At 54.6% G+C, this 20541-nt stretch overlaps 1 protein-coding gene across 2 annotated transcripts in view; it reads right to left on the bottom strand.

Annotated features, from left to right (window-relative positions):
• VAC14 (VAC14 component of PIKFYVE complex) overlaps positions 1-20541 on the bottom strand; it is a 116112-nt gene that overhangs the window by 59132 nt on the left and 36439 nt on the right. For both annotated transcript variants that reach the window (XM_023210375.1, XM_023210376.3), the window contains exons 11-12: positions 17234-17378; positions 16892-16957 (exon numbers count right to left, since the gene is read on the bottom strand). In XM_023210375.1, coding sequence (XP_023066143.1) covers positions 16892-16957; positions 17234-17378 — 211 coding nt within the window. The remainder of the gene's footprint in view (positions 1-16891; positions 16958-17233; positions 17379-20541) is intronic.

The following is a 20541-nucleotide window of genomic DNA, read 5'->3' as shown; positions in this document are numbered from 1 at the left end:
CCCAGCAGATGCCCAACAAACATCAGTTGAATGGGTGGTTGCCTGCGTCTCTTCCTGGGCTATTCTGAGCCCAGGCCAAGAATAACCACAGCAACCAGGGGCTTCAGCCCTGGACCAGGGGAAGTGGGACAGACCCTGATGGGCAGGGCCACATGGGCCAAGACTGGCCAGGTGGCTGGAATATGGAAATACAAGATAAGGTTAGCACTGTAGGGCTCCTATTGAGGGATTAAAATGTTCTGGAATTAGAATGGGGTGATGGTTGCAAAAAGCTTGTGAATATACGAAAAGCCAGTGAATTCTATGCTTCAAAAGGGCAAATTTTATCTCGAAAACAAACAAGATAAGGCCTACCCCCCCGAAAGCCATTCCTGTCAATGCAAACACAGTGCCAGTGCTCCCCCCCACTGCCCAAGTGTCACTTCTCCTCTTGGTTCCTCTAGGCCAGCCCTGGCACACCTGGCCAGGAACCCCTTTGCTTGCTCACCCATTCCCGCCCCTCAGTCTTCAAACAGTGTCACGTGTTGGCACGCAGTCTCCCAGCCTCATCCAGGCAGGAGCCGGTGCTCACTCTCACAGACCCGCCTCCTACTGTCCAATTCTGTACTTCCCTTTGTCCCTCTCCCACTCATGGAGACTGGGATGTCTGTGGGCCCCTGAGCCCCTGCTCTGTGCCAGTGGCTGTGCTGGATTCTGAGGCTGTACAGGTGAGTCACAGCCACTCCTGCCCATGGCCTGGCACACAGAATGGAGAGCTGATGAATCCACGTGGCTGAGACACATGGCTGCCACACAGCCCAGTCATATGGCAGAAGCAAGGGGTGCCCCTGCACCCAGGCCAGGAGCCGGGGATCCCTGCGCGGGTCTCAGCCTGGAAGCAGGGAGGGCCAAGGCCTCTGCTCCCACTGAGGACAGAGCCTCCAGGGATTCTTTACTTCAGCCACAGAAGAAAGACACAGGGCAGAAGCCAGGATGGGCAAGTGGCACAGCAATATATGACGCCACGGTCCTGCCCGATTCAGCCCCTGCACACCTGCCACGGCAGGATGTACAGAGGCCATGCACCCCAATGCTTGCTTGACTGTCCAAGCACAGCCAGGGAGGGGACTTGAGACCAGGAAATGGAGTTGGGGGGGAGAGTGGGGGAATGACTCACCCAGAATTAAACAGCGAGCAAGAGTCAAGCCAACAGCTCCTCAAACAGTTACCCAGAGAGCTGCCATAGGTATACTCCCACTCCTAGGCAGTTACCAAGAGAACCGCAAATGTCTGTGCACATCAAACTTATATATAAACGCTCACAGCGGCATTTTTCCTAATAGCTAGAAAATGGAAACAACTCAAAGGTCCTGCAGTGGAGACACGAAGAAACGGAACGTGGCACATCCACACCAGGGAATATTATTTGGTAATAAAAAGAAATGAAGTACCTGCTACATGTGGATGAACCTTGAAAAAACCTGCCGAGAAGTCAGTCACGAAGTCCACAACCTCTACGATGGCTCCATTAACAGGCAAATCCACATAGACAGAGGGTGGATTTGTGGTTGCCAGGGGCTGTGGGGAGGGAGGCATGGGAAGTGACTCCTAACGGGTGCAGGGTATGTAGAGGGCTTTTTTTGGGGTCATGAAAATGTTCTGGAATTAGTAGTGATGGTTGTATAATCTTGTCAAAATACTAACAGTTACTCTATAGTATACTTTTAAAGTATATACTTTTAAAGCATACCATAGAGTCGTTTTTATGAATTTTATGGTATGTGAATTATACAAAAAAAAGGGGGACAGGCCAAGCGCGATGGCTCACGCCTGTAATCCCAGCACTTTGGGAGGCCAAGGTGGGTGGATCACGAAGTCAGGAGATCGAGACCATCCTGGCTAACACGGTGAAACCCCGTCTCTACTAAAAATACAAAAAATTAGCCAGGTGTGGTGGTGGGTGCCTATAGTCCCAGCTACTCGGGAGGCTGAGGTAGGCGTGAACCTGGGAAGCAGAGCTTGCAGTGAGCCGAGATCGTGCCACTGCACTCCAGCCTGGGCGACAGAGCAAGACTCCATCTCATAAACAAACAAACAAAAAAAGGGGTGGGGGGACAAAACCCCAAATCAGCAACCTAATTCCTAACCCATCTGCTCTTGCCCTGCCCACAGCCTGAGGTGGTAGGGTCTCACCCACTCCCTGGGGTCCCTCGCCTGATCCAGGGGAGAGGAGGAGCATGGGGAGGCGACCTGTGTCTCTTTACATCACTTCGCCCCCCGACCCCACGCTGCCATCCCACCCAGGTCTGTCTGTGCAAGGGGACAGAGGCACATGCCTCTGGGCAGCCAACACTGGTGGCCACGTGCAGCAAGGGAGGAAGTGAGGAGAAAAGTGTGAGCCAGCGGGGCGGATGGGGCCAGGCCAGCCCTCGGCAAGATCCCTGTGCCATGTGGACAAACTGATTCATGCTGGGTATCCGGCAGGTAACTATTTCCCTGTCGGAAAAGAGGCCTGGAAAAAGCCACCAAGAGGCCTGGCCTGTGCAAGGTTGTTTCCACCCCTTGAGTGGCTCCAGGGCCAGCGGAGCAGGCTGTCCTCGCTCCCGGCCACAATGAATGCCTTTACTTGTCACCAGTCTCACCTCACATGATACACACAAGGGATCTGAGACTTGGACAGTCACTTGCTCAGGGTAACAGTGAGTCCACCTCAAACCCAGCTCTGGTCCCCAAACCTGAGCCTGCTGATAACACTACACAGGGTGCTGTGGTCAGACAGTCCTGACATCCAATCCTGATCCTGGACCAGTTAACTTCAACCACACAACGCTCCCTTTCCGGACGGCTACTGAGCAGCTGCTGTGAGCTGGTCCTGTGCTGGCTATAAAAGACACAAGGCCAGAGAGGCCAGGCTCTGCCTTCAATGAGGTCACGGACTCCCGGAGGAGTCAGGCAGTGAGCATTTACTGATAATACAGGGCGGGTGCCAGGGTCCCAGTGATGATGCCTGAGGGGAGCCAGGAAGCTCTGGAAGTAGTTGAGCATGAGTTGGCCAAGGGAGTGAGAAGGGAGAGAAAGGCATTTGAGAATGGCATTCAAAGCATTCTCTTACCTAGCATAAGCCATTCATGGATGCAGAACCACGTGGCACATTCCAGGAAACTAGGCTTTGGGGCCAGCTCCAGAGTGGGGAATGGGGCCAGAGGTGAGGGTATGGCCAGAAATCAGGCCAAAGTGGTAGGCAGGGCCAGACCTTCAAGAGCTCATGACACAAGGCCAGGTGCAGTTGCTCACACCTGTAATCCAGCACTTTGCGAGGCCGAGGCAGGCCGATCACTTGATGTCAGGAGTTCAAGACCAGCCTGGCTAACACGGCAAAACACTCTCTCTACTGAAAATACAAAAATTAGTTGGGTGTGGTGGTGCGAATCTGTAATCCTAGCAACTCAGGAGGCTGAGGCAGGAGAATTGCTTGAGCAGAGGCTGTAGTGAGCTAAGATCGCACTACTTCACTCCAGTCTGGGCGACAGAGTGAGACTGTCTCAAAAACAAAAACAAAAACAAAAAACCATAAACCAAAAAAGAGCTCATGACACAGACAACGAAGTCTGAACTTCATTTTGCAGAGGATGGGAGCCTCGGTTTCCCCATATGCGCAATGGAGATTGGACCTTGCCAGGCTGTTGTGAAGGCTACAAGAGATACTTGATGTGCAAAGCACGAAAAGCAGGCACACAAGAAAGGCTGGCTCACCACTTCCATTCCAAGATTTCAGGTCTCACAGCTGAGCTGTTCCCCGGCCCAGGCTTAGTGACTGAGCATGGACAGCAGTGCCCACACCAAGGGCTTCCAACCCCGCTTTCTCCCCTGCAGAGAATGTGCTTAGCCCACCTCAGTACTACTGCCTCCCACCCCACTGTAGAGCACAGCCAGCAAAGCTGCATATTTTACATTTTCAATTCTCTTATTTTAGAAAGTTTAACACCAAATGGCAAATGAATGCAAATTACACTTCAATTGCACAATTAAAGCCGGAAATGTTGTCTACAGGTTCCTTCAGTAATCCCAGCCACTCCCCTTGTGCTTACATATCATAGGATTTGTCTCTGGTCCCCAGAGGCTGGCAAAAAGCCCACAGCCCTGCCTGGGATGACACTGTTTGTGCTTGTGCGCACACACAGCACCCCTCCAGTCCCTTCAATGAAGCAGGACCCCGAAACAGCATCCCCATCTTCCTTCAGCCTCCTAGAGGTGAGGAGAAGGGGCCACCCAGATGGAGGACAAGGAATGGCTTGAGGTGGAGCCTGGAGTGTAGGGAGCCGGCTGATTCCCGGCTTCTGTGTCCCCCCCAGTCTGGCTGCTGCTTCGCTCCCAGTTGCTAGCAAACCTGACTCAGTCCAGGGTGTGACCTTGAGGCTATGGAGCACCAACCTTGATGCAGACCTTGGCCAGGACTCTGTCTCTGTCTGGGGTGGAAGAGAGGCCCTGTGAAAGGAAGGCCCTGGGAGGCAACCTCAACAGGGGGTCTGGGACCCAGCAACAGAGACCGTGGGGAGCTGCTCTTCCAGCTGCACCTGGCTTTGAGCCTCTGTGCTGGGCCAGAGTTTTGGTGCTCTAGCCACCTGCCTGGAGACCCTACAATCCTTGGTGTATAGGTAGAAAGCTCCGGGAGGAGAAGGCGATCTCAGTGGCCTGGCTTACTGTACGCCCCTCTCAAGGCCTGGAGGAAAGGCCCCAGAGCTAAAGACACGCTGCTAGGCCACTCCTGCTTCAGCCTCCAGGAAAACAGACCTAGTCCTCCTTCCAGTGAGCAGGCTGGCTGGGCCTGTAGTCCTGGCTCTGACGATGAGAAAAGGCTCAAAGAAAAGCGGGAGGAAGCCACACCAATTAGTATGCACTACACAGCTTTTTTGCAAAATGAATATAAAACACTTGTGCTTTCTTTTTTGTGTGAGAGAAAGAAGGGAGGAAAGAGAGGGAGGGAGGGAGGTTACAAGAAAGCAATATTCTGCAGGAGCAGGAGCAGGAGCGCCTGCCGTTACCATGGTGACAGGCGGGGGTGGGGAAGGCCCATCAGCAGGCCCCTGGTTTCCGAGTGGAGTGAGCTGGCCATCGGTGAAGTGAAAGGGTCAGGGTTGGTGGCACCTGGGTGTGGGCAGCATCTCACAAAGCAGCTGTGGGCGGGGGCTCAGGGTGAGGGGAAAGGGCTTCTTGCCTTCCACGGCGGCGACTTTATACCAGCGAAGGGCATATTTCAAGGTGGGAGGAGGGTGAGTGGCTGGGTGGGGCCACCCCAGGCTGTTGCCCCACTGCATTCTAGCAGGTGAAGCCTAGTCTCTCTGGGATGGTGGCTGCTCCCCCTCTGCTCTGGTTGGTCCATCCAGGCACTCATTGTCCCACCACCTGGTCCCAGAGCAGCCCTGAGAGACCTCGGGATGGAAGGCTCCCGGCGCTCACTCTCCCCAGGGTGCTGCGGCAGCTCCTTTTACCATCCTGGGAACAGCTGGGAACTGGACACCAGCTTTGCACAGTCAAGTGTCAAGGCTGGGAGGCCCGTTCTCACCTCCTACCAAGATTCCTGAACAGAAAGTCCCAGGGCAAGGCACTCAGTCTCAAATGAATAAATACTTGCTGACCTCCAGCTCTGGACAGGAAATGGAAGATGGATGGCTCTGAGCAGCTCCTGCCAAGGAGTATGGAAGGAGAGGCCGCCTACTTCACTCTACCCACTGATCCTTAAGAAACTTGGTCAAAGGTTCACACAGGCCACTGGTCGGCTGACGAGGCCCTAGGAGTCAAATGACTCAGCGTTCTAGCTCCTGAAGAGGGAAACCTTCTTGTGTTGACAGGAAATCCCCAAGCTGGGCCCTCTCCAGGCCTGGCCAGGAAGAAGCTGCAAGAATGTTTCCGATGGACACACTTGGTACTGGTGGGGAGAGGTGAATTCAGGCTAAAGGCCTTGGAAGCTGAGGTCTGGCCAGTGCAGGCCACTGCCAAGGGTGATGTGATGCTTCTGCCTGGAACGGTCAGGTCGCAGGGCCTTGCCTGAGATCTGGGTCAGGTCCAGCTGCTACTTCTTGTGAAGTGGAGCTGATGTGAAGTACACAGGCCCTGAGGTCAGAAATTCCTGCAAAACCTTGGGGTCTTCGGCTTCACTCCAAGCGGGCGCCTGGCTCCATCCTTTGTGAGGGGTGCAGCCTGGCTGGCCAAGTCTCCTCAGTCCCTGACCACATAAGGAATGGCTCTTGCTGCCCTGGTTTAGGGGCATCGGCCGGAGAGCTCACCCTAGGGAGCCGGGCTGCTGTATCCAGGAAGGGTCCCCTGGGGGAGCCACGGGAAGGACAGTAGGGCTCCAACTGCTGAGAGCATGGAAGAAGGCACTGGCACAAGCTGGCACTGGGGCCAGAGGCCCCACCCTGGACACAGAGTAAACATGAGCTGCAGAAGGCAGCAATCAGGCCCTAGCCCTGGCCTGGGAAAGGGGTGGCATTCTGAGAAACGCCCTTGTCTGCACGGAGTCACAGCAGCCCTGCCTTCTGCAACAAGGAAGGAAAGTGTTGCCTAAAAGAACGCTTAGATTTGGTAGTGGGAAAGGAGCGCTACTTAGGCCTAGATCTATTTTATTTCCCATTGAGAAAACTATCCTGATAGAAAATGTTTTGTCTTAGTAAAGCAAAAGCAACCTAAAAAAAAAAAAAAATCATAAATCTCAGTTTGTGTTGCGTGACTGTGAACACAAGCCCTTGGGGAGGAGGGCAGCGTTCTGTTTAAACATTCTGCCACCTTCCCTTCAGTGCCCAGCACTGTGCCACATATGCCAGAGGCCAGTGCCTAATGCTATTAGGTTCCACTGATTAAGAGTGACAGCACAGTGTGGGTCTGGCAGCTGAGAATACTCTAGTGGCCATCCCTCTCAGGGTAAAGGAGAAAAGAAAGGCCAGCCTCGGGTAAGACACCTTTGACACCAGATCCCTGACCTCCATCTTCTTTCCCACCCATTCCAAGGTCTCCCCTCCTTCCAGCTGATTCCAGCCACTGCTCACTTGCATCATCCTGGGCCCTGACCCAGAGGGTGCGTGCATTCTCAGGGTTATAAATTTTTCCCATGAGCTGGGCAGGGAACGGGGTGGTGCCTGCTGCACTGAGGGCAGCATGAGAGTGGTGCCCACTCATACCCGCTATGGCTCTGTTACCAGGAGACAAGCCCAGGGGCCACGGCAGCCAGGAGAAGGCTCCTGCCTCCCTCCAGAGACCCGCTTCTTTCTAGTTTACTTGCAAGCTACGCACAGCCCCCAAGCTAAGGATGCAGGCTCTAACCCATAGGCCTCGCTTCCAATCTGCTGTGGGAGGGCCCAGTGCAGCAGGGCAGGCCCCAGATGTGGTGCACGTCCAAGGAGATGAGCTCCTCATCCAGCCAGCCTCCTATTTGTTCACATTCTCAGAGGATGTTTCTGAGCACCTACTGTGGGCTGAACAGACTGTCCTCACAGAGCTCCCAGCCAACGGGCCATGATGGAGAGAGATTAGGGCTAGGAGAGGGTCTCAGTGAACGGGGGTACATAAAGACACAGAGGGAACCTGGCCCAGCCTTGATGTGCAGGAGGAGGGTGTGTATGTGTGTGTATGTGCACATTGTGTGTGTGTGTGTGTGTGTAGCGAGAGACAGATGGACAGATAAACGAGGCTTCACGGAGCATATAAGTGAGATCTGGCCCAAGTTACTTAACTTCTCCAGTTTCCTCTTGGGGGAAATGGGGAAAACAAACCACAGAGTTGTCTGATCCTGAAGATGAACTAAGATCACTCACAGGGGGCCAAGCACAGGGTGTGGAACAGAGCAAGCCAGTGTGAAAAGGGTGGATCTCATTAGCAGTGGGAGGACGGTCCCAGTCCTCTACATCTCTGGGCTCACCTGGGCTCACCCAAGCTCCCACCCAGTCTGTGGTCCTTGTGACTTGCCAACAGGGAGGTGCCCGGGAAATCCAGCCGATTCAGGCTTGGAAGAAATTTTGGCTTCTGAGGACGCAGGAACGCCAAGTGGGGTGAAAACCGGGGGCCCTGGCTTGGCTGCCTCGCCTAGGGCTGCATAGAGAGGGCACCAGGGCTGAGAGCGGGGGGCATATGGCCTGCAGTCTCCAAGCAAGATCTCATGCTGGTCTGTATCCGTGCTCCCAACCAGAGATGTGCACCAAACCCACCAGGGAGCATGTGAAAAATACCAGCCCCTGGGCACCCAGGCTCTGCTTGAGGGACAACTGAGGAGGGCCGGAGTGAGGTCCAAGCAGCTGGAATTTAAAAGCTCCAGGGAATTCTGGTGACAGTCCTGGTTTAGATGGTTCTGCTGTGTGTTTGAGCTGGGGCTGGACAGTGTACTCAGCCCTGCAGGCAAGTCGCCCTGCAGCCTGGCTCTAGGAGGTGTGAGCGAGAGCACTCAATCCTGCCTCAGGGAAAGGCCGGCTGGGCTGGTTCCCCTTTGTGGGGTTCCTCCTACCCCAGAGGCCCTGCTGCCGGGAGAGCAGCCTCCCTTTCCACCACGCTTCTCAGCCCAACCTCTGCCTTCACCAGGAGCTAGGCAGCACCCTCCTGGCCCCCAATCCACTCACACCAGTTACTGTGCCCAGCTCTGAGTCCTCACTGGTCCATCTGTCCAGGGCAAGGAATGTGGAGAGGTAAATACTCAAACCCTCCTAGCACACAGCCCGTCTTCCCTGGAAGGAGGCAGCGAGGCTGGTTGCAGCTACTGTGGGTCCTCCTGTACTCTGGGGTGGCTGCTGTGGGCACTGAAACCACAAGGTGGGAAAATCTGGAAGAATGAGGGGTGGGCAGAGGCCCTCTCGGTGGGTATCGATCTGGGACTGTTACCTTGCTGTTCCCCGCTCTTCCCTAGCAACGACTTGCTGCCAGGCCTCATTTTAGAAGACCACAGTACGCCCTGAACTCCCAACGGTGGCTGCCAGTACCTCTGCTGGGCCTGGGGCCCAGGTGTCCCTGAGGAAGAAGGCCCAGGGCCATGACTACAGTCTAGCTGTTTTTGCTGGCTGGTAGTGGCTCTTCTCCCTGGCCCATGACTCCCTCGTGCTTGCTCTCAGAAGTCCCCAAAAGAAGCTGCAGGGACAGCTGTGGGGAGAGGTGACAGAGGGCAGTGTTCCCTGCCCTCGGCAGGGCCCGGGGAGGGTGCCTCAGGAAGAGGGTCCCTGGGCCATCAGTGCCCACTCAGCTTCTCTTTCCCAGCAGGCTGGGCTCTTGCAAGAGTAGTCAAGTGCTTTGGGCACCGACACGGTACCCCTCCGTTCTCTGGGCTGAGGTTGTATCTTACTGCGTGATCTGATTTTAAAGATATCTGTGGAATTGAGGTGGGGGTAGAGTGGTGTTTTTGTTTGTTTTGGAGAGTGGATGGAATGAAAATTGGAGGGAAGTGAACACTGAGGCAAGAATCTGAGGAGGAAAAACAAGTCCTGTTCTTACGGAAGACTGTCCGCTTCTCAGCAGGCAGCATTAGTATTCCAGGCAGCGGAGTCAGGGCCACACAGATTCAGGGGCTGGAAGGGATCTCAAACCATCCAGTCCAACCCCAGCACTCTGGGAAGAAAACTGAGGCGAGGCAGTGTCGTGTGACCTGCCTGGTCCCGTGAAGAGCTGGGCAGTGTGGGGGCAGAGGCCGGCCCACCTGATCCACACCCAGGCGGCTTCCACACCACCCTGCAGCAGGCCTGGCCACTAGCCTCAGCTCTTCTGGGAGACGATCAGCCACGTGGAAGATGGAGAGGGCTTCTGGACTGAGCCCTGGAGGGGAGCTGGGGGCCACCAGGTCAGTGAGCAGCCAGGGACAGCCCATGGGGCCTGGGAAGGTACAGGAGAATGAGGTCAAAGTTAAATGCACAGAGGGAGAAGGTGCATCTAGAACTGAAGGTCAGCCAAGGACAAAACCCCATTGGGTCAGTGGAGGGCCTGGGCCTGGATAAGGTAGTGCCTCTACCCTGGGCTGGGTCCGTGCTCTGCAGTGAGGTGACACCTTGTGTGGGGTTTTAGATACTCTGGAATCAGACAGACTTGACTGTCAATTCTGGCTGCTGACAGTGTGCCCTTGGGCAAGTGATCCTCCTCACACGTCAGGATAACTGAGATCACTCCTGGACCGCCATGTGGATTAATTAAGACACAGATGCCACGTGCTCAGAGCGGGGCACAAACCCCCTAGACTTCCTCCCAGTTTCCTTCTACTGACATGGGGGGTTGACACATGACCCACCATGGCTCCTCAAGAAAGCCACAGTGGGGGTGGTGGAGGGGCCGTCACTGGCTCTCTAAGCTACCTTCAAATGAAGCGGCCTCTGCTTCAGTGGAAGCCCCATTTTGGGGTAGACACTGAGGACGGCAGTAGCAGCAGGCCCTCCCTCTGGCGGACGGGAGAGAGCAGACCCAGCCACCTGGGAACCTAGGGGCACTCTGCTTCCTCCCACCATTCCTCACAGCACTGCTCTGGGCTTTGGCCCTTCCCCCAGGTCAAAGTCCCTGTCAGCAAGAATTAAATCCCTTTAAAGCAGGCGGATGAGCCCTGGGACCCAGCTGGCCGACCCACCAGACCACAGTGACAGGGACTGCTTGGGAAGGATAAGGTAAGGGAGTACGTCTGTGGACCGGGTGGCATGAGGCTGGAGAAGGAAAGCGGCACACTAGGGTGACACACAGGGCTGCTTCTGCCCCGAGGCAGGAAGCCAGGCAGCTTCACCCCAGCTCTGCCCTGCTCTGGGCTGGGCTGAGGCTGCAGGCAGGTGTGGCAGCTGCAGTGGCGCTGCCAGCCCAAGCTGGGCCACTCCTCTGGGCTCCTAGGCGAGCCCCGATCTATTTCTCTTTCTGGCGACTCGGCCTGGCCTCAGTGAGCGCTCTCCTTTCAGATCTGAGAACCTGCTGAGTTTTTCCGATCCATTTCTCCTGGGACCTGCACCATGGAAACAAACAAACTCTCCCCCTTCCTCCCCTAACAAAGCAAATCACACCTTAAAATACAGTCTAGGGCAGGGCAGGGGGCACTTCCTAGCATCTACCCCGCTGGTGAGGGGCTGAGAGGCCCGAGACCAAGGAGGGCTGGATAGGGCATCTGCCACCAGAGTGAGGAGCCCCTCAAGGTGCCCCAGTCCTCTCCCCTCAGAACTCAGCAGAGGCTGGGACATCGCTGTACCCAAGGTGTACCTTAAGAAACTTACAACAAAAGCGCCTTTCAGATGCCCTTACATCACTCCCTAGACCTTACCGCTACCATCCTTTCCTCCTGAGTCACGGCCGTGCCACAGTGGGTGTGACGGGTGGCCCATGTTCTTCATGCAGTGAATGGGTTCCCGAACTAGAAACGCTACCACTGCCATGAATACCGTCCTCGGTATCCTACTTTCCAAATTTTCCAGAAAGGTGGTTCTCGTTTCTTTTCTCTGCATCTACACCAGCCACAAAAGCCACAGACTCCCATCAGCAATTTTTCTGTTACTCTGAAGCTACGGGAGGGGAAGAGAGGAGTTCCTCCTGGGTTAAGACTCTTCTCCAAAGTGTTAAGGACACCCTGGCTGAGAGGCTGGGAAGACTCTGGGGAGACTGTCTCCGTGGGCCCGACTGCAAAGAAAACAGTTCATGCTGGTGACTGAACCCTGCAGGACATGCCTTCTGGATCTCAAAGGTTTGCTTTTGTGGCTGTGGAGGCTCCGATGCAGGTCCTCTGCTGACGACGCCATTTCTCCTCCTCTCCCTGGACCCAGGGCGGCCAGCTGGAGCCCTTCCGCCGGCGAGTCAGGGAAGCGGCACTGTGAACTTGCTGACAATGGGGCTCTGATGAGTGCGGCTCGTGCTGAATGCAGCCTCGCTCCTGCTCTGGGCAGCCTCAGCCCAGGAGTGCTGGGGAGGCTGGAGAAGGGAGGACGGGAGGGGACAGAAAGGTACAGGAGGCCAGTCCTGCGGCCCACTGTGTCCTCGTCTGCCTTTCTATGACCACAAAATGGAACTCAAGTCCCTCAACACCTCTGAGGTTCTCTGCCCTCTAGAGAGAGCAGCCTCTGTTCTGACTTTTGCTGCTGAAGTGGAGGCAGGGAGGACCTGCAGCGGATGCGGAGCCCACTGCCCTGATCCCAATGTGCATCTCCAGGCCCTTTAGAGAAACGACCTCCTGCATCGGAGGAGCTATTGCTTATCGCAGGTTTATGTGTGCTGGGTCCTGAGCTGAACATTTAACATTCATGACCTCATTTCATCCTTATAACAAACCTGGGAGCGAACTTCCATTATTATTTTCTGTTTACAAATAAGGAACCTAAAGCTGAGAGGCCAGGTTACCAACCATCAAGTGGCAGAGCCCAGGGTGGACTCCTAGACTTCCTGAACCCAAAGCCCGTGCTCTTAACCACCAGGCCTCAGTGTCACCTGGGCAGGGAAGGAAGAACCAGAGAGGGAAGTCATTCAGAATCACATCGAAATTACAAAACACCGAGAGTATTCATCACAAGTGAATAAAACCTACCAAAAAAAGACTCTAAAGCGTTACTGAAGGACATTGAGATGGCTCACAGGACTGAGAAAGAGCCTGGCTCCTGGGTGGGGAAGTTCACTACAGCAAGACGCTAAGCTCCCCCAAACATACTTGTAATGACAGACAGGTTGTTACAATGGGCCGGGATCTGGGTGGAGGGAGTTACACCTTCTCTTTAAACACACCTATGAGGCAGGTGTAGACATCATTAGACCCTTTCCACAGGCGCGGGGAGGGTAAACGCCTTGGCCAGGGTCCCTGGCAAGGAAGGTTTAGAGCTAGGATTCACGCCGGGGTCACGGCCACCTGTCTGGGATGTTCACATTCACTCAGAGGTGAATAGACATCCTTCCAGGTTTTTCTGGAGACTGTGATCACCCTGAGAGTTCTAAATGCAGGCCGGGAGGCAGCTGGGCCTAGGAGTTGTGGACTACCTGAGGTGCCACCATCGGGACCACGGAGAGGACCCCCTTCCCGTGGATACTCACAGGTGGGGGTATGGCCATCTGACAGGCAGAACTCACTCAGGAAGTATGGCGGCTGCCAGGCAGCCAACCACTGGCATCTTCTGGGCAGGGGAAGCAGCAGTCCCACCTCCCAAAGAGGGACCCCGCAGGATGCAGTGAGCATGTACCCTGCGTTCTGCACTGTGGAAATCAGGGTCACATTTTCACTTAAAAAACAATTGGATCTCTAGCTATGGGAGGATTTCTACTCCAGTGCCAGGAATATTAATTAGACACCTGCAAATTCTTTTTGACAAAAGGGATTTTCAGATAACGTCTGCAAGGAGCAGGCGGTGCTGAGGAAACAGCCACTTATCTTGTATAATGGGAAGGCAGAAACAACTGAGCATGCCAGAGGGCGGAGACTAATGAGGTGTCAGTCAGTGGAACTGAGGAACAATGGCAGACAAGACACCCCAGCAAGGCCATGCGCCTGTGGGATGAGAGAGATGGTGGAGGCGGCAGAGCTGGGTCTCAGGCTCCGCCGGGCCAGCTCTTGCATCACGAACACCTGAGCACACTGTCCCCTGAGAGCAGTGGCTCTCAGCGAGAGGGAGGAGCATGCGGGTTTATCACAACCTTCCTGGGAGAGCGAGACATTTGCAACACAGATGACAAAGTGAATGTCCCAAATATACAAAGAGTTGCTACAGATCAATAAGAAAAGTGGACGAAGGATCTGGGGGCTGAAGGGGGGAGCTTTTCAAAGTACACATACCGGCTGGGCATGGTGGCTCATGCCTGTAATCCCAGCACTTTGGGAAGCCGAGGCAGGCAGATCACTTGAGGTCACGAGTTAGAGACCAGCCTGGCCAACATGGTGAAAGCCTGTCTCTACTAAAAATGCAAAAAGTTAGCCAGGTGTGGTGGTACATGCCTGTAATCCCAGCTACTTGGGAGGCTGAGGCAGGAGGATTGCTTGAACCCAGGAGGTGGAGGTTGCAGTGAGCTGACATCACACCACTGCACTCCAGCCTGGGTGACAGAGTGAGATTCCATCTCAAAAAAAACCAAAAAAACCAAAAACCATAAAAACAACAAAAAACACATACACCTCTCCACACTCTCCACACTCAAGAACTTCTGGAACAAGAGAAGACCACAAAACCTTCCCCTGGTGAAATCATGAGGAAATGAGGAAGACGATACAACGACACCCAAGCTCGCCTCCTGCTGCTGACCAGGGCTGGGAGCATGCTGGACGAGACTCGGGCTTGCTGAGGAAGCTGTTAAGGGCCCAGGCTTTGGTGTCAAACAGATCTAGCCCTGGGTTTCAGCTCCATCACCTCCTATCTGTGTGCAGCGCAGGTCATGTGACCTCCTCAGGCCTTAGTTTTTTTGAACTGCAAAATGGAAGTAAGAGGACGCCCCGCCCCCCACAGAGAACCATCGTGAGGGTTCTACAGACACAGGTAAAGGGTCTAGCGTGGTTCCTCCCACGGTAATGACTTCCTACAATTAAGAATCTTCCACGACAGCCCGGGCTGCGGGGCTGGCTAGCTGGATGTGAGAGCCTTCGCAGGGAGCATTGAGGTTAACGTCCACGAGTGAGGACTTCAGTAGGAGGGGCCCTGCCTGTCTCGCTGTGTTCCTGCTTGACCAAACAGGCTTTCATAGTCTTGAATCCCAGGGAGCTCCAATTCGAGATCAGGGCTGTTTGGAAATGTTTGAAAAATCCCGAGAGGGTACTTTCTAGATCTCCTAGAAAGGAAGTTTCAGGAGAAGATGGGCTTCGTCTTGTTCATGGCTGTATTCCCATTGCCAAGTACACAGCACACCCTCAGGCTCACCAAAGATTAAACAGGGGACACTTAGGAATGTGATTCTGGAAAGGAACCAGGATGGGGTAGAATCAGGACTCACCACTGATGATTAAGGTCCCCAAATCCCTCCTCTAGAGAGAAGGGGAAGCAGGGGCTCTTCACCGCTGTTATGATACCCCTCAACTGTCCCCCAGAGCGGCTTCCATGCCCTCCCCAGTGCAGGTCCACAAGACGTGCCCCAAAGCCCTGACAACATTTGGCACTGCAGCAAATCGAGTTTCCACAGCCGCAGCCTGAAGAGCACTGTTCAATGGACTGCATCTCCGCCTGCTCCCTTTAAATGCACACGCACACAAAAACCAATTTCAAGCACAGAAAGCTGGATGGGATTAAACAACTCAATTTAAAGGACTGAAAACTCAGCTGCTTCCAGTGAAGTCCTGGGGAAGGAACCAATCAGCAAAGTTCTGCTCTTCCTTTTTGTATTGAAATGAGGGCTGTGACTGTGCAGTGAGTCACTCCCAACTCGCAGGCAGAACGGGGCCACGTCCACCTGGGCCTCGCACTGCAGGGGGCGGTGCAGGAAGACAGGGTGTGTGTGTGTGTGCATGAGGGCGGGGGGTAGGCAAGAGAGGCCAAGGGCATACTCACAGACCATCTGTTTTGGATTTTTCTGGTAATAGAGAAAACCTCAGAGGACCTAGAGGCTGATACCTGCCTGTCCATTTCTCTCTTCAGCCCAGATTCAGGAAAGGAAATTCAGGCTGCAAGACAGCTGCCCAGGCCCCCCACAAGCCTGGCACCAGCCTAGGGAAGACTGAGGAGCCTCACTCCATGGAGAATGGTGAGCAATAGCCCCCTTCCCAGTCCCCCCACCTAGCCTTGTCCACTCTCTGCAGCGTGGGCAGGTCTGTTGATTCATGAGCTGGCTGCCTCATGGAGATACAGCTCTGCCCACAGCTCACAGTGCCTTGGAGCTTAGAAGAGGAAAGCGGGCTGAGGCTCAGCTTGGACCGTCAGCATCCGAGATGCAGCCTGTAGGGCTGGTATGGATGGAGGGATGGGATGCTGCCGTGCAATGGGCACGCGCGACTGCAAATCCTGCCGCTTGGCTGGGAGGCAGGGGAACCCCGTAAAGGAACACCACGCAATGGGCATGGCTGAGAATGGTGTGCAGAAAGGTGTGTGTGGCTGGGGCAGACTCTCGCCCAGATGACAGGAAGACCCAGGTGCCCCCTCCACCTCCCAGGCCAGCCTCTGTACTACTCTAGCTCTCTCAGAGGGCTCACTCCTGCTGCCTGGGATCTGGGTCAGCCTCTCCCTCTGCACCAGCAGCTCTTGGTGGCCCCAAAAAGGCAAAGCTTAAGGGTCTAATTTCAAACTAGAGGTCATAACGGAGTCCAGCTGAAATGAGTAACACAACCAACACTGAGTGTGCAGCAGGAGCCTGGCCCAGTGCTTAGCATTTTACATGGATCATTTTCCTCTCACATCCCCCTGTGGTTACTGCCCTCATTGAACAGAGGAAAACTGACATGCTGAGATGCGGAGATACTAAGTGTCTTGCCTTTGGGCAGCCTGACCCCAAGCCAAGCTCCCTGCCTGCCCCCTGCTGCCTCCCTCACTGACGCCCTGCCCATGTGATCCAGAAGGGTCTACAGATGAGTCCTCACTCCTAAAGTGAGTTTTTTGTTTTGTTTTTTTTGACAGGGTCTCACTCTGTCGCCAGGCGGGAGTGCAGTGGTACAATCTTGGCTCACTGCAACCTCTGCCTCCTGAGTTCAAGCAATTCTGCCACCTCAACCTCCTGAGCACCTGGGAGTACAGGTGCGCACCACCACGCCCGGTTACTTTTTGTATTTTGAGTAGAGATGCGGTTTCACCATGTTGGCCAGGCTGATCTCGAACTCCTGGCCTCAAGTGATCCACCCGCCTTGGCCTCCCAGAGTGCTGGGATTACAGGTGTGAGCCACTGCACCTGGCCCCAGAGTGTGTATTAAACACAGCTTTACCTCTAGGAAGGATGCACTGCACCAAAATAAGCATATCTCAGCTCTAAGAGCCCATCAGTCACTAACAAGGGGAGGCAGGGCAGCCGATGTTCCATAAGGACGGTGGCGTCGGTGACCTACCTCATCCGATTCATCCGATAACGTCTGCAGTAGGATGGGAAAGAGGCTGTCCGTGTGCCGGAACATCTGGAGAGCAGAGAAGCAGGGGTGCCCGTGAGCGCTCCCTTCACCCCAGGAACTGTGCTCGGTGCAGTGTCCCGCTGGTCTCCACGGACCCGCTGGTCTGCACGGACCACTTCCCTCCCCGACACGACGAGGGCTCCTCGCAGCACCTGTCACTTCTCTGCCAGCCAGGGTTTCCCTAGAAGTGCAATGACCAAAATGCTACCAACCACAGGCAGGCCCTGGAAAACCAAGGTGGACCCGGAAGAGGCCCCTGGCTTGGAGGGGCCCGGGGCTCACCTTCCGAGGAGTTTTGATGTAGAGGTGGTACAGCCACTTGAGAACTGCAATCCTGGTCATCATCCCAATGGCCGTGTCACTGAGGTGGCAGTTCAGGACCTGCACGATCCCGTCGAGGTGAAGGGTCACTGGGGCTCTTTCAGTGCTGTGGGTAAGACCGGGAGGGAGAGCAGAGGTGAAGCCCACCATAGCCCTCTTCCACGGAGTCATGGCACCACCCTGCGCCTGCATATCCTGAACCACACACTGCTGACCACTGTCCGGGGGGCATGGGGTTCAGGGATGACCCGATCCCACACATCCTTGCTGGTCTCCCACCAGCCCAGCTCGGCCCACCCTGGGCGTTTGAAGGGGGCTTCTCTCTCTCCCTTTCCAAAGGAGTTTGGAGGTTGCTGCTGGGTTGGAACCATGATAACCATGTTTAGGGGATGAGGACCGGTCTGCTGGGCTCCCACTCACTTTTCCTTTTCTTTCTCCAGCACCAGCCTGGCTTGTACAGGAGGAGAAACTCTCTCCGAGTCACTGAGCTGACCTGACCAGGCTCAGGGCATTAAGTTCAGACCCTTTCTTGAAAAAAAACAAAACCACCAGGTCCAGACTATATGAGGGAAGGTCCCAATAACAACTGCTGACCTCCGCCAGGCCCTTCACCGGCCACCTGAAGGATGTTTCTCCAGTGATGTCAGGGATCAAGGCTTGTCATTGTGCCTTGTCACTGTACCCTGCCCCAGGGCACTCAGCACATTTGGCCTAAGAGAGACGCCTTGAGAGTTGAGACCAAAATGTGCTCCTTTGTGTTGGGGAAGGGGTGACAGAGCCTCTGCCTACGAGGAACTGATACTGTTCAGGATGTACTTGTGTTCTGGTGGGCACAGGAAGCCCCCTGGCTTCTGTGGACGGAAGCCCTGCGGGTCCCCAAAGTCCGCTAAGCAGCCTGCGGGATGGCGGGTGCTGCTGGGAGGCTATGAGTTGGTTTTCTGCTCAAAGCACTGCTCCCTGGCACAGGCTGGGTTTTCAAGGTGGGGGCAGCATGGGTAGAAAAACCTCAGGATGTCGGGGAGGGGCTCCCTTCCTACCAAGGCACTGCACTGTACTTCCCAAACGGTGCCGACAGGTGCAGGCCAGGGGCTGCATTTCCTGAGGACCTGGGCCAGCAGATCAGTCCCCTGCTGGTACAAAATGGTCTCTTCTGTGGCATTTCTAGGCTGCTCAATTATTCATTTGCATCAGGAACTGATGGCTGTGCTTTCCCCACTCGCCTGCAGCCTCTCTGAAGCTCATTTGATGTGAATCCCTAAAGGGCACGATTCTGCGCTCTGTAATTGCTAAGAGGAATTGCTATTTAATATGGTTTGATGATCCCCATGGTGCATGTTTCAGGGGTGAGAGTGGGCACATCTATCCTCTGGTGGCTGGAAGTTCCTGGCGTCTTCTGAGGATACCGAAACATTTAAATCTTTGCTAGCCTGAGACAGACGGGGACAGTACTGCGCAGGCAGAGGAGTCTAGGGTGGTAAACACTGGCTCCGTCAATCTCTTAATCAGTCTTAATCTCAAGACCACTGTCCCGCAGAAATACAACGCCAGTCACAGATATAATTTTACATCCTCCAGTTTGCAATTAAAAAGGAGAAAGAAACAGGTGAAATGAATTTCAATGCTATGTTTTAACTGACCCAATGTATCTAAAATATTAGCATCTTAACATGTAATCAATATAACGGTCAATATAAATATTCCCAACAAAACATATTCTCTTTTGTGTCCTAAGCTTTTGGGACCTGGTGTGCATTTCACGGTTACGGTGCACCTCGGTTCAGAGTAGCCACCAGGCACTCAGTAGCCACGTGGCTGCTGCAGAGGCCCACACAGCAGTCCACGCCAGGACGTTCTGAGTGTTTTCTTGTCATCTCTGGCAGTTTCCTAGCTATTCCCTTAGCTGATGGTCAGCATTTGCTGTTTTATCTCCCAGTCCCTCTTTTTCCCATCCTGGCTGGCCTTCTGCAGGGCTCCTTCCCTTGCATTCTGTTCCATATACTTCTTGGGCCGGCAGAATCCCCTGGCTAGAGAAGCTCGTGTCCTGGTGGCGGAAGAGATGCCTCCCTATAGCCCAAGGCCTTATGCAAAGCAGGTGAACAGAAGCTACCCCCACCCCCAACCTGGTCTTTCCTGACCCTGAGAGCCCCAAAGTCTGTAGTGAGCCCCTTTCCAGCAGGAGCCACAGGGACATGTAGGCTGCCAGGGTCCAGGGTGTCACAAGGACCCCGGCCTGGGAAACCACCGCGACAAGCTTAGCTGAAACAGCACCCCCTGGGAGGAAGGCCTTGTTTTTCCTTGTTTCCCTGGGAGACTTGGGACTGTCCTGGAGCTGCTGGTGAGGAGGGCGGTGCCGTGACCAGGTATGGGGCAGGATCAGTGGTGTGTCTGAGCCCCCGGGGGAATAATAGCTGTGATAACAATGGCAGCCATGATGCTTGTGAAAGAACGCTCTGCTGGGTGCTTTCCTACACAGCCTCATGTCACTCCTTAAAAAGCCTTATGACCTAAGGCACGCCACTTCCATTTCAGAGAAGAGGGAACTGAAGCACACAGATATGAAGTCACCTGCCCAAGGTTACACGGCCAGGGAGTGGTGGGGCTGCACTTTGGATCTGATCAGTCTGACTCCGGAATAATCTCATCTGCCACATGGCACAGCCTCCTGACCAGGGCAGCAGGCTCAGAGAGAGTCCCTGGTGGCATCGCCTCCACTGTCTCCTGGGGGGGGAGGGGGCAGCAGAACGGCAGCTCCTGTGTGGACCAGCCCCTCTGAGCCCAGCGGATACCTGGCAGCTCCAGGTGTCCGTGGAAGATTAGCACACACTTTTCAGCGTATTTTTGTGTCAGAAGGGTAGACAGTGGCTCACACCTGAAATACCAGCACTTTGGGAGGCTGAGGCAGGAGGATGATTTGAGGTCATGAGTTTGAGACCAGCCTGGGCAACACAGCAAGACCCTGTCTCTATGAAAAATTTAAAAAATTATCTGGGTGTGGTGGCACACTCCTATGGTCCCAAACACTCGGGAGGCTGAGGTGGGAGGATTACAAGATCCCAGCTGCTGCCAGCTCCCAGCCGTCAGCTCACCTATGGTGAGCTATGACTGTGTCACTGTACTCCAGCCTGGATGACAGTGCAAGACCCTGTCCCAAAAAGAAAGAAAAAAAAAAAAAAAGGAAAAAGAAGGGGAGACAGAGGGAAGCCTGGTACTCCCCACCTGCGCAGGGCACACTCAGAATCCAAAGGGCCAAGATGCCAGGCTGGATGGCC

Source organism: Piliocolobus tephrosceles, chromosome 17, assembly GCF_002776525.5.
Source record: "Piliocolobus tephrosceles isolate RC106 chromosome 17, ASM277652v3, whole genome shotgun sequence".
Taxonomy (NCBI): domain Eukaryota; kingdom Metazoa; phylum Chordata; class Mammalia; order Primates; family Cercopithecidae; genus Piliocolobus; species Piliocolobus tephrosceles.
The sequence above is the reverse complement of the archived record's forward strand: the minus strand, read 5'-3'. Positions and strand labels throughout refer to the sequence as shown.